Source organism: Mytilus galloprovincialis, chromosome 6 (assembly GCF_965363235.1).
Source record: "Mytilus galloprovincialis chromosome 6, xbMytGall1.hap1.1, whole genome shotgun sequence".
Taxonomy (NCBI): Eukaryota; Metazoa; Mollusca; class Bivalvia; order Mytilida; family Mytilidae; genus Mytilus; species Mytilus galloprovincialis.
The window spans coordinates 93,793,644-93,810,919 of NC_134843.1; the positions used below are offsets into that span (position 1 = coordinate 93,793,644).

Genomic DNA, 17,276 nt, shown 5'->3' on the forward strand with positions numbered 1-17,276 from the left:
GATTAAGATAGATAGAGAATATGATGAGGCGTGGAATTCAGTCATTCCAAGGATTTGTATTTAGTAAGAATCTTACTATACAAATCATTGGTAATTCGTAACAAAAAATATTAAAACACATAAAAATAATAGTAAGAAATAGATTGTCCATCTATTGTCACGGCTTGTGGGGAAAAATAAGAATCTATATATATATATGATTAAGATTGAAGGAATCCTTAAGTAATTCTCAAAAAGTTGATGGTATTCACGGTTACTAAAGAAGAAAGCAAATTATTCAAAGTAGTGAAAAAAATAGTTATGATCGTAAATTTTTTTGTAATAAAAATTATGTGTGTACACTTTTACTAAAATATACCTTGTTAAGGTTTTAATTTTAGTGGTGTACATAGAAATGATAAATCCCAGACCATTAAATAGCAATCTATATTTTTATTAATCCTTTTATTTTTTCTGTCAATAAATAAATAAATAAATAAACTACGTCCTTTTACCTTTTACCAGTAAATCTATTTCACTCCTTTTTAATCTGTGCGTTTTAAGATATTTTGACTAACATTATTATATGCTTAATGTACATAAAATAGTAGGTGTAAATATTTTTATGTTAGTTTTTTTTTTTACATTTATAAACGGTTTTAGGACAACAATAATCTTTTAAGGATTGTATATAGTCTAATCTGGTCTGCTCCATGTTTTTAAACAGCAATAAATAAAAATAAGGGATTTTTTTTAAACCGTGTGACACGGGTGCTCCGTTGCGGAGGAATTTACTTAGAGAAGAAGTTAAGATGGCTCGTTGGTACAAAAATTTCAGCAAAAAATTAAACCTTTATTTTTCCATTACAAATTTTATTTATTACACTGTTAGTTATTACTTTATGATATGGTACAAAAATCAACCCAAAAAACGATTCGGTTTGGCCCCAGATGACTTTTAAAATGTTTATATCATTAAAAAAGCTCCAAATTATCTCCCTTTGGTGCAAAAATGACATTTTTTGGCATTATATGAGGGTTTGGATGGGGTTAAATGATTAAAGAATAATGCCCTTAAAAAATGAAGATTAGAGAATAATGGGCCAAAAAATAGAAGATTAGAGAAAAAAAGGGTTAATTTTTGGAAGATTAGAGAAAAAAGGGGTTATTTTTTTAAAGATTAGAGAAAAAAGGGGTGAAAATTAAATGTTTACAGAATAACAGACCCCCTCATCCAGACCCTCTTATATTTGAAATATCTTTTTTAACTCATCGGTGACCTATGTTTTTTATTATTGTTTTCAAATAAGCTGTACATAAACTAAATAATTGTTAAATTTAAGCGATTTCTGTATTAGGTTATTTTTTTATTTCGATATTATCTCTATTTCTCCTATTAGCTCAACAGAAAAAAAGGACATTAACAAAAATGTATGCTTCTTCTAGAGGCAGATTGTGAGCTTACATGAACGGTGACCCCATTTTTTTATTTCAGTTTTCTTTTAAGTATATGATAAAGTTCATTTATAAAAAAATATAGCGAAATCCTATATTAGAAAAAAAATTGATTTGTACCCAGGAGCCCCCTTAACTAGAGAGAAGAAGATTTGACTGGATACTTGTAATTAAGAAAACTATTTCATTATAACACAACGATATCAATTCAATAGAAAAGTAAGTTGTAGACTCGAAAATTTGATCACTCAATCAATTTGGAGAATTTACTGAATGTTGTTCTATTTTTGTTCCGGTTAGTGATTCCATCATTTAATGGACAAATGTAAAGATAATTGGAATAGATGTGAGTTTTGTTACATCCGAGACATTTTACAATTATATATGCCCAGTATATATTTGAGTTTGGAAAGTTAAATATAAAAAAACTTCTCAGCATTTTTTAAATCATAGTCAGTTTGCGATTCTCCTTTCTTTTTGAAAGTGTTCTCTATTATTTTATTGATTTTGTATTTAATTTGTATCATAGATCAGATGCATTCGTTCAGTGTATGTTCACTTGTGTTAATACGTTAATACGTCTTTTGATTAAGCCATTTCATTTGATATTTTATAGTCACTTTGTGTCTTTCTATGTTGTGATGTTACACTATTGTTTCAGATAAGGGTGAAGGTCGGAACCTATTTAAACGTTTAAACCCACTGCAATTGTTGGCACCTGTCTCAAGTCAGGAATCTGATGTTAGTAGTTGTCGTTTGTTGATGTGATTCATAAGTGTTTCTCGTTTTTATATAGATTTATAGAACGTTGGTTTCCCCGTCTGACTGGTTTTACACTAGTAAATGTTTGCCTTTTATAGCTTGCTGTTCGGTGTGAGCCAAGGCTCCGTGTTGAAGACCGTACCTTGACTTATAATAGTTCACTTTTATAAATTCTGACTAGGAGAAGACCTATAGTTGGGCACACATGAACACATCATGTATTGTCCCATTAATAATTGTTCCACCCTCAAAGTCCTAATCACGAAACCAATTTAGTTACTTTCCAGAATTTCTATGCTTTAAAAGTTTGAATAAAAGTCCTTCATGCAATATAAGTTTTGTATAGGTATAACTAGAAGAACGTGGCTTGGTACTTATACATCCCTCAAAAAATTAAGCAATTTAAATTGGTATCGTCAACAAGTTTAGTTAATGGATGAGAAAGGTTAAGAAATAGAAACAGAAACTGTAATAATAAGTAATATAACCTAAATGTGAAGCACTACACGGAGTCGAACTACATCTTTTCATTTATCCCATTTGGTGCCAAAGTTGTTAATTTCCTCAGTTATCCAAAACCTTTCCCGAGCGAGTCTATCCTCCTTAGACCAAGTAGAGTTGTGGTCAATGATTTTAATGGTCAGTCGATTGAGATCTGCTTTAGTGTGGCCAGGGGATCTCAAATGTCGACTGAGAGGGAGGTCTAGCTTGCATTGGTAGTCGCTACGATGGCCGTTTATTACTTAACCTTAGTAAAAATTTATTACTCATTTTTCTTATCATCAAATTACTATATATTTGGGGTGGTTAAATACGCAGTCTCTGTTGCAATTTTTCTACCGTTGTCATATTTCAAACATTATACCAGCTTAGATCGGTCAGGACTGTGTATTGGGATTGTATTTCCACGCAGTTGTTTAACATCTCAACTATCAACACCTTTGGGAATTTAGAGTTGTGCCAGTTCACATCGTAAATAACTATTTTTCATTTTGGCATATTTTTGTAGTCTTTGCGCCGTGTTTGGAAATTTTAAAATTGTTCCAGCGTTTGCTTAAATTGTATAAATTTCAAGATTTTGATAGAGTCTTAATTTGAATTGACATGATTTATTTTTCATCGTACTATTACCGAGGAAGGATATCTGTTATCCGAAATATCTAACATATTGTTAGTTTTATTGTGTTTTTGGTGATGTACCCTTTTAGACTTGTTATACATATATATATATATATATATATATATATATATATATATATATATATATATATCGATAAAATTGCTTTGTTGATACAACAGAATCTCATTCACTTCCTGCTGTTTTAAAGTGAAGTCGATAGAAATATCAATAAGTTGGTTAATGACAGCCGTGGTCTTTTGTGAAACCTGATTGATAAAAAAAGGGGGGGGGGTAATCATATTTTCATTTAAAAAATTGTACACATATCTTATAGACACAATGCTTCGTGTACTTTAACAAGATACTTATTCACAGTGAGATTAATCTGTAATATAATTTGAGATTCTTGCTTTTTTTTTCTAGGATATGGGGAGGTGCTTACCAACAAGACTTATCTCAATTTTTAGCACATTAGACTATGTATGTATGGTCATAAAACAATAATAAACTTGTTTGTCTGTGTATTGTTAAGTTATGTTATCATGGCTACCTGAACACGCGCAAATTGTTCAGTATAGCGCAACTTAACACAAGCACTTGAAGTGATAAGAACCCGGCATAATTTAAACTGACACAAATACAACTTCTCTACACAATAAGATATCCAATAAATAATGGATAAAAAAAAATGGCAATTTGATATCGAAAAGTGACTATATTTCCTTAATATTTGAGGTGAGTTACTGTGGATTCATTTAATTTCGTGATTTAGAAAAACTTGTATTTTCGTTATTTTGCCAAATAATAATTTCAAATATAATGTGGCGGGTCTTCCTTTCTATCCCTTCTTTCGGAATGAAGAAAGTTACGATTGTTGCATAAATTTTAATACGAATTTAATTACAAGATTAAAACTCCAATAATTGACAGATGCAAGTTGCTTCTTTGAAAATTTCATCTCTAATCTTTCATAGGTATAAGAAGACGCCCTACTTGAGCACAATTTGATTTAAAAAAAATAATTCAATTGACAAAAGCCATGAATATTTATTCACGGCCGATGGCAGGACTTTATTAAAGGATGATAAAGTTTTTGACTATCTTTACATGCTATTTCAGTTGGTATTTTATAACGGACAAAGATACGGTCTTTTAATCTCCTTATTTTATATTAAAAGGGTGATCTTTTTTTCAATTGAAATTAACATTAATAAACACTTGGCGAATTTTATATGTCACTGACAGGGCAAAATTAATCTATAAATATATTATACCCTTGTAAACACATTTCCTTTTGATATGGATATAGTATTCAATTGTTGGAAATCTACGTATATATATGGAACTGAGAACTTTGTACAGGGTTGATAAAAGTTAAAAAGATTTCATTGATTATGATTAAGAAATGAATTTTTGCAGAAATATCCTAAAAAGGATCTGGCATTGTTTGAGAGTCGTGTGTGTTACACAAATGTCATATTCACGTAAGTATATAACGACCATAGTTTGATGCTGAATCATATACTACATGAACTATATGTACTACTTATAAAGGCCACTACTCATAAGTGTGTACACAAACATAATATTGTATGATAAAATATATCATGATCGTCATCTTCATCTTCATGGATATCACAAGTCAATAGAGAAGTTATTACATAGTCTGATTGATTGACCGGTGTTTAACGCCACTTTTAGCACTATAGTGCTATTTCATGCGGTCAGTTTTTATTGATGTAGGAAGTCGGAATGCACGGATAGAACCACCGACCTTTGACCTTTGACAGAAAAAACTGACCTTACTAGTCTTATTAGTATATAGTCTGCCTGGAATATCTAAGTATAATAGTATGATATACAATAAGTTATGTTTAGTTTCCTGACAACCAAGTAAAGACAACTCTTTTATATTTCACATGATAAAAACAGACATAATCAATCTCAAAGGAACATTGGCTCTCAGTGGCGGATCCAAGGGGGGGGGGGGGTTCCGGGGGTTGGAACCCCCCTTTTTTTGGACGATCAATGCATTTGAATGGGAGCATATAGTTGGACCCCACTTTTTTTTTTAAATGGTTGGATCCGCCACTGACATTTAACCATCACACCGATACTGAAACAACTCGTGCTACCTTTTAAACTTAGATATGTCATGGAAGCATGGAAGACTTATATTGACTTTCGATTTTCTTCCATAATTAAAGTAAGTTCTTTGGCTATACAAAAGCCAGACAATTGAACCGTCTTAAACCCTAGAAGCAATTGTTAGACGTAAGAGAATGCAATCTAGTCAGAGTTTATGTTTACCACACCTTTTAAAAGAACAGAATTTTCGTTTAGAAATGCATTATAGACTGTCTTATTTATTTTTAAAAGTCTTTCTTTAAACAAATACCACCTTTATCTAGATTAAGATGTTTTACAACAGGTATATAATATAAGTAAACAATTCAAATATATTAGCACCATAATAAACTTTTAAATTGACCTTTAAACATGTTGCAAGTGTCTTTTCTTGTGACATCATCAATACATAGGATATATGTTCTTCAATGTTAGGTATGTGCAAAAATACAAAGGGGGTAAGTTTGGATTTTTCTATGATATAAAAAGGGGGTGTAAATTTATAATGCTGAAACTGAAATACATTGTTTGCTGGTTATAATGGGCTGACATTTAAAAAAAACAACTTGTGGACACGGTAATTAGTAAGTGCAATGATATTTGTAAAAAATTTGACAGGGGTGCATCGAGTATTATTGAAAAAGGGGGGTGTATGTCTTTATAATTTAATAAATACTGCAGAGCGGAGCTGGAAAAATTATTCTTAAAAGAAATATTTCGTGAAAACATGAGACTTTTATTTTTTGGCGATCTTCACATGTATCCGCCACTGGTTGAATTTTAAACGAATACACACTATGTGAGCTGTGATAACTTAATGTTGATGGATTGTATATATATATTTTTCAATACATGAAAACAATTGCGTAACAATACTCCATAAATACTTCGTACCTTTACACTGACAATAATCAATAATAATTTGTACGACTTTAAGTTAAATCTTTCATCAATGCAATTAATTCTAGTTTATGGATGCAATCGGTTTAATATGTAATAATTTCTTATTAAAAGTTAAACACGCCCTTATTAACTGTATAAAATATAAGACATTTGTCAAAGAAGACGAGCAAGAATGTCTACTTTTTCCAAGTTTAGAAGAGCAGGAGCTTTTGATAGTATGTATTTGCTTGTTGTGACTTTTATGTTGTTACTTTAGCAGTGTTTTAAATTTCTGTTTGGCTTGAATTGTAACCCTGAAATGTTTGAATTCTGCCATTTTTTTATGTATTGCCTACGGTGTCCAAAAGAGATTCATGGATGCAAATGTTGGTGAGCAAAGAATCCTGAATTTCTGATATTTGAGACAAAAAGGCATTCATAAACTTTTAAAGCTGACCATGCGGTATGGGCTTTACTCATTGTTGAAGGCCTTACGGTGACTTATAGGAAATTGTTAATTTCTGTGTCAGTTGGTCTCTTGTGGAGAATTGTCGCATTGGCAATCATACCAAATCTTTTTTTTTATATTGTCTGGAAATTTCTAGAGAAAAACACGCACATTTTTAATATAAGGAGAAGGAGATTGTGTTTGTTGGGCCAGCTGAAGGACGCCTCCGGGTGCGGAAATTTCTCGCTACATTGAAGACCTGTTGGTGACCTTCTGCTGTTGTTTTTTTTCTATGATCGGGTTGTTGTCTCTTTGGCACATTCCCCATTTCCATTCTCAATTTTATTTTATTGTTGTCAAATAGACTATTCACCAATATATTTAAAGAGCAATATTAGTACCGAAATAGGCAATGAATATTTAAAGATCATGCTAATGTTAAATTGATAACCTTCAAATAAGGATTTAGTTTATGCAAAGGACTTATATACTTACATTTGTCTTATCTTTATTTATGAGGTATACAAACAAAAACACCTTAAACATTAGTATTTGATAACCGGTTATTTGATTTCCGTTTGTTAAAAGATTTCTACAGAAACAGTCAAACTTCCAAAGTCAATCTGTTAACTAATGACAGTTTTAAAAGTAATTTATGATAACGCAATATCTCTATGCACTGTACAAGTCATATAAGAACCAAAAATTTGCGAAAGCAAATTTACAGATCTAACATTGTTGGGTTGATTTTTAGACGAGTTGTATATACATTATGTACACAGCCATGTATCACCATCATTGATGGCGATCCGATGGATACATCTGTTGTAGAGTTGTCACTGACTCAGACGTACTTATAAATATAATTATTTTCTGTGACTGTATATTACATTAATTTGTAGGATCCTTTACTATAGATAATTTAGCTGATCTGTAACAATAACATCTTCATGCCTTATATATCATGTACTGTAGTACGCCGCTAGATTAAAACTGACGAGGAAAGGTAACACACGGCCAGCGAAAGCTCTTTTTTGAGAGCCCAGGTGGTTGTGTGGTCTAGCGGGACGGCTGCAGTGCAGGCGATTTGGTGTCACGATATCACAGTAGCATGGGTTCGAATCCCGGCGAGGGAAGAACCAAAAATTTGCGTAAGCAAATTTACAGATCTAACATTGTTGGGTTGATGTTTAGACGAGTTGTACTTATATATGGTCAAGAAGAACATAATTATATCTCCCAGCCAGTGTTTACGTATCCTATTATGATTTCCTTGAAAGAGGGTCGGGTCTTTGCTTACAAGGAAGATATTAAAACAAGGGTTCCACGTGGCAAAGTTAAAGTCACATCTTCGAAAATGTTACGGACGCCATCACGATTAGGTTGATTGTTTTTAGGATTGGTTGATATATAGATGACGACGAATATGCTCTAAGTGTAACCACAATTCCATCATAGCTTTCACGAATGCGACACCACAAGAATAATCGAATTATCCGTAGCATTAATAACAAGACAGGTGTCAAACGTGTAACAAGATCTACTTACAAGTGCGAATCACATGAAATCACTAAGTGTTTGATGCTGTTCGTGTTGTAGTCTTTTCTTTTCTATGTTGTGTTTTGTAGACGGTTGTTTAACCTTCCGTCGTTTTTTTGTCAAGACTTTAAATAAAATTGAGAATGGAAATGAGGAATGTGTCAAAGATACAACAACCCGACCAAAGAGCAGATAACAGCCGAAGGCCACCAATGGGTCTTCAATGCAGCGAGAAACTCCCGCACCTGGAGGTGTGCTTCAGCTGGTTCTTAAACAAAAATGTTTGTACTAGTCCAGTGATAATGGACGTCATACTAAACTCTGAAATATACGTTTGTCGTGAGTTTGGATATCCCTGAGATATCTTACGCCTCTCTTTTACAACATAAGCTATAGCATTACAGTTTCAGTAAGAATATAGAGCACATTTTCTTTGGCATAAAAGACTAGTTATTGTATCGAGACGTGTAAATAATAATTTATTTTTTTTGCAGAATCTGAAGATGTACCGAGTCGACCTGTGAAACGGACCAACAGTAGCAGCTGGATGATTAACATTGTTAGAACAGTCAGATTCAAACATGATGCGCTGAAGGATCATGGGTATTGGTATCTCAGTAAGTCAATGTTATCAGAACAATCAGATTCAAACATGATGCGCTGAAGGATCATGGGTATTGGTATCTCAGTAAGTCAATGTTATCAGAACAATCAGATTCAAACATGATGCTCTGAAGGATCATGGGTATTGGTATCTCAGTAAGTCAATGTTATCAGAACAATCAGATTCAAACATGATGCGCTGAAGGATCATGGGTATTGGTATCTCAGTAAGTCAGTGTTATCAGAACAATCAGATTCAAACATGATGCGCTGAAGGATCATGGGTATTGGTATCTCAGTAAGTCAATGTTATCAGAACAATCAGATTCAAACATGATGCGCTGAAGGATCATGGGTACTGGTATCTCAGTAAGTGAATGTTATCAGAACAATCAGATTCAAACATGATGCGCTGAAGGATCATGGGTATTGGTATCTCAGTAAGTCAATGTTATCAGAACAATCAGATTCAAACATGATGCGCTAAAGGATCATGGGTATTGGTATCTCAGTAAGTCAATGTTGTTAGAACAATAAGATTCAATCATTATGCACATGAGTGGTGTCACCACGCATTAATTATCCAGAATGCCATGATCGGTTAACTGACAATAAATTTCCCTACATTTGGGAAAGACGGAGAGTATTAGATCTGGTTGAAAACTTCGGTCTTTAAGATTGGGTCATTTTGTTATCTCCTGTTATGGTATTGAATCTAAAACTTTTGTAACTAAAATATTAAGGAATAATATATGATCAGTTTCTGCCTTGTTATTTTATAGTCTTCTCCACAGTGAAAAAAATCAACCAAAGGCTGAAGTTTTTACATAGAAACAACGATTGTCTAAATTTTCAATCTAAGAAAACATTTTGCCTTTCCCTGATTAAATGTCATTTTGACTTTGCATGTGAATGCTGGTATGTAGGGTTTATCAAAACAAATGAAGAATAAACTTCAATTGGCACATAACACATTGTGAGATTTATTCTGCAACTACATCAGAAAAAGTGACACATATTGAATTTGAGAATATTTTTTTAATATTAGTTACAACAGTCAAACAACTAAGACTCAAATATGTTTTCAACATTTTTAACAATATATGCCCAAATTATTTGCATTCTTCTTAGAAATTAAAAATCTTTCGATACAAGATCTTGTAGTAAAAACTTTTATATACCAAAAATTAAAGGGTGTAAATCTACCAGTTTCGTTTATAAATAAAATGAAAAAAATATATTATAAAGACGTAAATAAATTGACAAATAAATAAATTCAAAAAGGTATTATCTTTCAGGTAACAAAATAATAATGTTTATAAATAAGTTATTTCGGGAACACATAACAATAATATTCGGGTTGCCATCGAACGCACCGATGACTACAACTCATTTTGATTTTATAAAATTTTCCAACATGAGTTCAGTGTTAGCCACAACGATAGCAAACAACAGAAAAAGGATAAGAAATCAAGTTCTTAAACGTCGTAGCAGCTTTGTTAAAATTCGTAAAGTTGGCTTCATTAGTGATGTAACTGTTGGAGAATTCCTGGACCATTTCATTTACACAAGTAAGTCAAACAAATGACGGGTTTTCTATAGGGGAATTCCTGGAACATTTCATTTACACAAGTAAGTCAAATAATTGACGGGTTTTCTATATGGGGATTCCTGGAGCATTTCATATACACAAGTAAGTCAAACAATTGACGGGTTTTCTATAGGGGAATTCCTGGAGCATTTCATTTACACAAGTAAGTCAAATAATTGACGGGTTTTCTATAGGGGGATTCCTGGAGCATTTCATATACACAAGTAAGTCAAACAATTGACGGGTTTTCTATAGGGGAATTTCTGGAGCATTTCATATACACAAGTAAGTCAAACAATTGACGGGTTTTCTATAGAGGAATTCCTGGAGCATTTCATTTACACAAGTAAGTCACACAATTGACGGGTTTCTATAGAGGAATTCCTGGAGCATTTCAATAACACAAGTAAGTCAAACAATTGACGGGTTTTCTATAGGGGAATTCCTGGAACATTTCATTTACATAAGTAAGTCAAACAATTGACGGGTTTTCTATAGGGGAATTCCTGGAACATTTCATTTACATAAGTAAGTCAAACAATTGACGGGTTTTCTATAGGGGGATTCCTGGAACATTTCATTTACATAAGTAAGTCAAACAATTGACGGGTTTTCTATAGGGGGATTCCTGGATCATTTCATTTACATAAGTAAGTCAAACAATTGACGGGTTTTCTATAGGGGAATTCCTAGGAACATTTTATTTACACAAGTAAGTCAAACAATTGACGGATTTTCTATAGGGGGATTCCTGGAACATTTCATTTACACAAGTAAGTCAAAAAATTGACGGGTTTTCTATAGGGGGATTCCTGGAGCATTTCATATACACAAGTAAGTCAAACAATTGACGGGTTTTCTATAGGGGGATTCCTGGAGCATTTCATATAACAAGTAAGTCAAACAATTGACGGGTTTTCTATAGAGGAATTCCTGGAGCATTTCATTTACACAAGTAAGTCACACAATTGACGGGTTTTCTATAGAGGAATTCCTGGAGCATTTCATTTACACAAGTAAGTCAAATAATTGACGGGTTTTCTATAGGGGGATTCCTGGAGCATTTCATACACACAAGTAAGTCAAACAATTGACGGGTTTTCTATAGAGGAATTCCTGGAGCATTTCATTTACACAAGTAAGTCACACAATTGACGGGTTTCTATAGAGGAATTCCTGGAGCATTTCAATAACACAAGTAAGTCAAACAATTGACGGGTTTTCTATAGGGGAATTCCTGGAACATTTCATTTACATAAGTAAGTCAAACAATTGACGGGTGTTCTATAGGGGATTCCTGGAGCATTTCATTTGTACAAGTAATTCACACAATTGACGGGTTGTCTATAGGGGAATTCCTGGAACATTTTATTTACACAAGTAAGTCAAACATTTGACGAGTTTTATATAGGGGAATTCCGTGAGCATTTTATTTACACAAGTAAGTCAAACAATTGACAGGTTTTCTATAGGGGAATTCCTGGAGCATTTCATTTACACAAGTAAGTCAAACAAATAACGGGTTTTCTATAGGGGAATTCCTAGGAACATTTCATTTACACAAGTAAGTCAAACAGTTGACGGATTTTCTATAGGGGGATTCCTGGAACATTTCATTTACACAAGTAAGTAAAAAAATTGACGGGTTTTCTATAGGGGGATTCCTGGAGCATTTCATATACACAAGTAAGTCAAACAATTGACGGGTTTTCTATAGGGGAATTCCTGGAGCATTTCATATACACAAGTAAGTCAAACAATTGACGGGTTTTCTATAGAGGAATTCCTGGAGCATTTCATTTTCACAAGTAAGTCACACAATTGACGGGTTGTCTATAGAGGAATTCCTGGAGCATTTCAATAACACAAGTAAGTCAAACAATTGACGGGCTTTCTATAAGGGAATTCCGCGAGCATTTCATTTACATAAGTAAGTCAAACAATTGACGGGTTTTCTATAGGGGAATTCCTGGAGCATTTCATTTATACATGTAAGTCAAACAATTGACGGGTTTTCTATAGGGGAATACCTGGAACATTTCATTTATACAAGATAGTCAAACAATTGACGGGTTTTCTATAGGGGAATTCCTGGAGCATTTCATTTGTACAAGTAAGTCAAATAATTGACGGGTTTTCTATAGGGGGATTCCTGGAGCATTTCATATACACAAGTAAGTCAAACAATTGACGGGTTTTCTATAGGGGAATTTCTGGAGCATTTCATATACACAAGTAAGTCAAACAATTGACGGGTTTTCTATAGAGGAATTCCTGGAGCATTTCATTTACACAAGTAAGTCACACAATTGACAGGTTTCTATAGAGGAATTCCTGGAGCATTTCAATAACACAAGTAAGTCAAACAATTGACGGGTTTTTTTATAGGGGAATTCCTGGAACATTTCATTTACATAAGTAAGTCAAACAATTGACGGGTTTTCTATAGGGGAATTCCTGGAACATTTCATTTACATAAGTAAGTCAAACAATTGACGGGTTTTCTATAGGGGGATTCCTGGAACATTTCATTTTTACATAAGTAAGTCAAACAATTGACGGGTTTTCTATAGGGGGATTCCTGGATCATTTCATTTACATAAGTAAGTCAAACAATTGACGGGTTTCTATAGGGGAATTCCTAGGAACATTTTATTTACACAAGTAAGTCAAACAATTGACGGATTTTCTATAGGGGGATTCCTGGAACATTTCATTTACACAAGTAAGTCAAAAAATTGACGGGTTTTCTATAGGGGGATTCCTGGAGCATTTCATATACACAAGTAAGTCAAACAATTGACGGTTTTCTATAGGGGGATTCCTGGAGCATTCATATACACAAGTAAGTCAAACAATTGACGGGTTTTCTATAGAGGAATTCCTGGAGCATTTCATTTACACAAGTAAGTCACACAATTGACGGGTTTTCTATAGAGGAATTCCTGGAGCATTTCAATAACACAAGTAAGTCAAACAATTGACGGGTTTTCTATAGGGGAATTCCTGGAACATTTCATTTACATAAGTAAGTCAAACAATTGCCGGTGTTCTATAGGGGATTCCTGGAGCATTTCATTTGTACAAGTAATTCACACAATTGACGGGTTGTCTATAGGGGAATTCCTGAAACATTTTATTTACACAAGTAAGTCAAACATTTGACGAGTTTTATATAGGGGAATTCCGTGAGCATTTTATTTACACAAGTTAGTCAAACAATTGACAGGTTTTCTATAGGGGAATTCCTGGAGCATTTCATTTACACAAGTAAGTCAAACAAATAACGGGTTTTCTATAGGGGAATTCCTAGGAACATTTCATTTACACAAGTAAGTCAAACAATTGACAGGTTTTCTATAGGGGAATTCCTGGAGCATTTCATTTACACAAGTAAGTCAAACAAATAACGGGTTTTCTATAGGGGAATTCCTGGAACATTTCATTTACACAAGTAAGTAAAAAAATTGACGGGTTTTCTATAGGGGGATTCCTGGAGCATTTCATATACACAAGTAAGTCAAATAATTGACGGGTTTTCTATAGGGGAATTCCTGGAGCATTTCATATACACAAGTAAGTCAAACAATTGACGGGTTTTCTATAGAGGAATTCCTGGAGCATTTCATTTACACAAGTAAGTCACACAATTGACGGGTTGTCTATAGAGTAATTCCTGGAGCATTTCAATAACACAAGTAAGTCAAACAATTGACGGGCTTTCTATAAGGGAATTCCGCGAGCATTTCATTTACACAAGTAAGTCAAAGAATTGACGGGTTTTCTATAGGGGAATTCCTGGAGCATTTCATTTATACATGTAAGTCAAACAATTGACGGGTTTTCTATAGGGGAATACCTGGAACATTTCATTTACACAAGATAGTCAAACAATTGACGGGTTTTTTATAGGGGAATTCCTGGAGCATTTCATTTGTACAAGTAAGTCAAACAATTGACTGGTTGTCGAGCCTGCAACTTTTGTTGCAGAAAGCTCGACATAGGGATAGTGATCCGGCGGCGGCGGCGGCGGCGGCTACGGCGGCGGCGTTAGCTAACTTCTTAAAAGGTTTATATTTTAGAAGGTGAAAGACCTGGATGCTTCATACTTTGTATATAGATGCCTCATGTTACGAAGTTTCCGTCAGTCACATGTCCAATATCCTTGACCTCATTTTCATGGTTCAGTGACCACTTGAAAAAAAAGTTCAAAATTTTTGTAATGTTGAATTCTCTCTTATTATAAGTAATAGGATAACTATATTTGGTATGTGCATACCTTGCAAGGTCTTCATGCCCGTCAGACAGTTTTCACTTGACCTCGACCTCATTTCATGGATCAGTGAACAAGGTTAAGTTTTGGTGGTCAAGTCCATATCTCAGATACTATAAGTAATAGGGCTAGTATATTTGGTGTATGGAAGGACTGGAAGGTGTACATGTCCAACTGGCAGGTGTCATCTGACCTTGACCTCATTTTCATGGTTCAGTGGTTATAGTTAAGTTTTTGTGTTTTGGTCTGTTTTTCTCATACTTTATGCAATAGGTCTACTATATTTGTTGTATGGAATGGTTGTAAGGTGTACATGTCTAGCGGAGAGATGTCATCTGACCTTGACCTCATTTTCATAGTTCAGTGGTCAAAGTTAAGTTTTTAAGTTTTGGTCTTTTTATCTAATATTATATGCCAAAGGTCAACTATATTTGGTGTATGGAAATATATTATGATCTATATGTCAGTCCCGCAGGTTTTATTTGACCATGACCTCAATTGCACGGTTCATTGCACAGTGTTAAGTTTTTGTGTTTTGGTCTATTTTCTTAAACTATAAGTAATAGGTCAACTATATCTGTTGTATGGAAGCTTTGTTAGATGAACATGTCTGCCTGGCATGGTTCATCTGACCTTGACCTCATTTTCATGGTTCATTGGTCTTTGTTTAGCTATCTTGGTCAATGTTAAGTTTATGTGACAGTTGTAATCAAGCTTTATACTTAGGACTATCAACATAATATCAAGAAAGCGAGACATTTCAGTGTGTGCACTCTTGTTTTCTATAGGGGAATGCCTGGAGCATTTCATTTGTATAAGTAAGTCAAACAATTGACGGGTTTTCTATAGGGGAATTCCTGGAACATTTCATTTACACAAGTTATATGTTATAAGGTTTTGTATGATCGACCATTTTCATTGAATTAGTACACATTTTTGTTTTGATACCAGCTGAAGCACGACTCCGGGTGCGGAATTTTCTCGCTTTGTACGGATGTTTTCTGATTTTTGGTCGGATTGTTTTCCCTTTGACACATTCCCAATTTCCATTTTCAATTTTATAAACCCAATGATTCCTAGAGAAATCGTGTACAAAAGTTGACCAGTATCACAGCTTCATACGAATGCATTTAGGTTAAACAAAATATTGTGAAGGTATCAACAATTTGTAAACGCTTAAAACAGGTTGTCAGTCAACGAAATGGGTTATGAATTTATTGCGCAAAACATATTTCTTACTTGTTTATAAAATTAACCACCATTGAAGATGGAGCATCTGAAAAGTTGCTACTATTGTTTCCTGCAATTTCACTCCTGCATATTTTCAATGCTATTGTACGCCACTGGATTATGATGAATAATTTGGTTGATTTGTTCCAATCTGATAATGCGATATTTCAATTTTGTTTATTTTAATATTGGAGCATTATTTGTTATGTATGAAAACAGACTTTGTTCCCCACTTTTCCCCCTCAATTTTTAAAGTAGGGGTCATTGTCCCCTCCCGTGTCACAGTGCCCCTACATCCCAGACCTAGATAAAAAGCTCGGAAGTACAAATAAAATGTACAACTATGAGTGTGATAAAAATTAGAAAGATTATATCATAGGGAATATGTGTACTAAGTTTCAAGTTGATTGGACATCAGCTTCTTCAAAAACTAGCTGGACCAAAAACTTTTACTTTAAGCGGGACATACGGACGAAAAAACAAACGGACATACATACGAAAGAACGGACAGACGTACGAACGAACGAACGCACGGACCGACAATCATAATGCCATCAAGTGGGGCAAAACATTTGTTATTTTTACTTCAATGTCGACAAAAAGTTCTACAGAGCATTTTTCGGAATATTCATGTGATCCAGACTAAGAATACTTTTTTTTAATTCTATTCCGTGTAAGCAAAACGTTAAAATACTTAAATTTGGTTCAAAACTTAAAATATATATACACATGTATACATAATAAGCATACCAATGAAAAAGGGACAAATGTTTTTAAAAGCATGAATAATAACACGTTTTGGAATCATTGTGTAACACAAGACAAGTGAATTAAAAGAAAAGATTACAAATTTACAAAAAATCTTCTCCAACAACTCTTTTTGATGGAGCCTAGGCCATATACATGGATTTTCTGTTTTGTGTAGCGTTAATGAACTATTGTTTCCTGTGAATGAATGAATTTTATTCTCATCAACTAATGACATAGTTATAGAGACAATAAGTATATACAACAATATAATATACAGCGCATGTATGAGGCAAATGATATACATTAACCAGTAGAAGAGACTTTCACATTAACAGCTTTAATATATCGACATAATTTTTCTAAAACTGTAATATTATTTGAGGAAAACAAATTACATAATTACCTAATGAAGCCTAGTATAATATGTCTGTCGATATGGCTTTCCTCATCCCATATGCTATATATTATCAATTAAAGTGTTGTATTTTCATTAGGGATACGTTATACTGTTATAATT

The 17,276-nt window shown here is 33.6% G+C and overlaps 1 protein-coding gene across 4 annotated transcripts in view; it reads left to right on the forward strand.

Annotated features, from left to right (window-relative positions):
• The first annotated feature begins 4,648 nt into the window (after positions 1 to 4,648).
• Positions 4,649 to 17,276, forward strand: part of LOC143080760 (carbonic anhydrase-related protein-like) — a 34,619-nt gene continuing 21,991 nt past the window's right edge. Inside the window, exons 1-2 of one of the 4 annotated variants that reach the window (XM_076256777.1) lie at positions 4,649 to 4,800; positions 8,807 to 8,929. In XM_076256777.1, coding sequence (XP_076112892.1) covers positions 4,722 to 4,800; positions 8,807 to 8,929 — 202 coding nt within the window. In that variant the 5' untranslated portion in view covers positions 4,649 to 4,721. Of the gene's footprint in view, positions 4,801 to 5,826; positions 5,902 to 8,806; positions 8,930 to 10,288; positions 10,487 to 17,276 lie in introns of those variants that run through there. The other 3 variants (XM_076256780.1, XM_076256781.1, XM_076256779.1) reach the window with 3 other exon arrangements.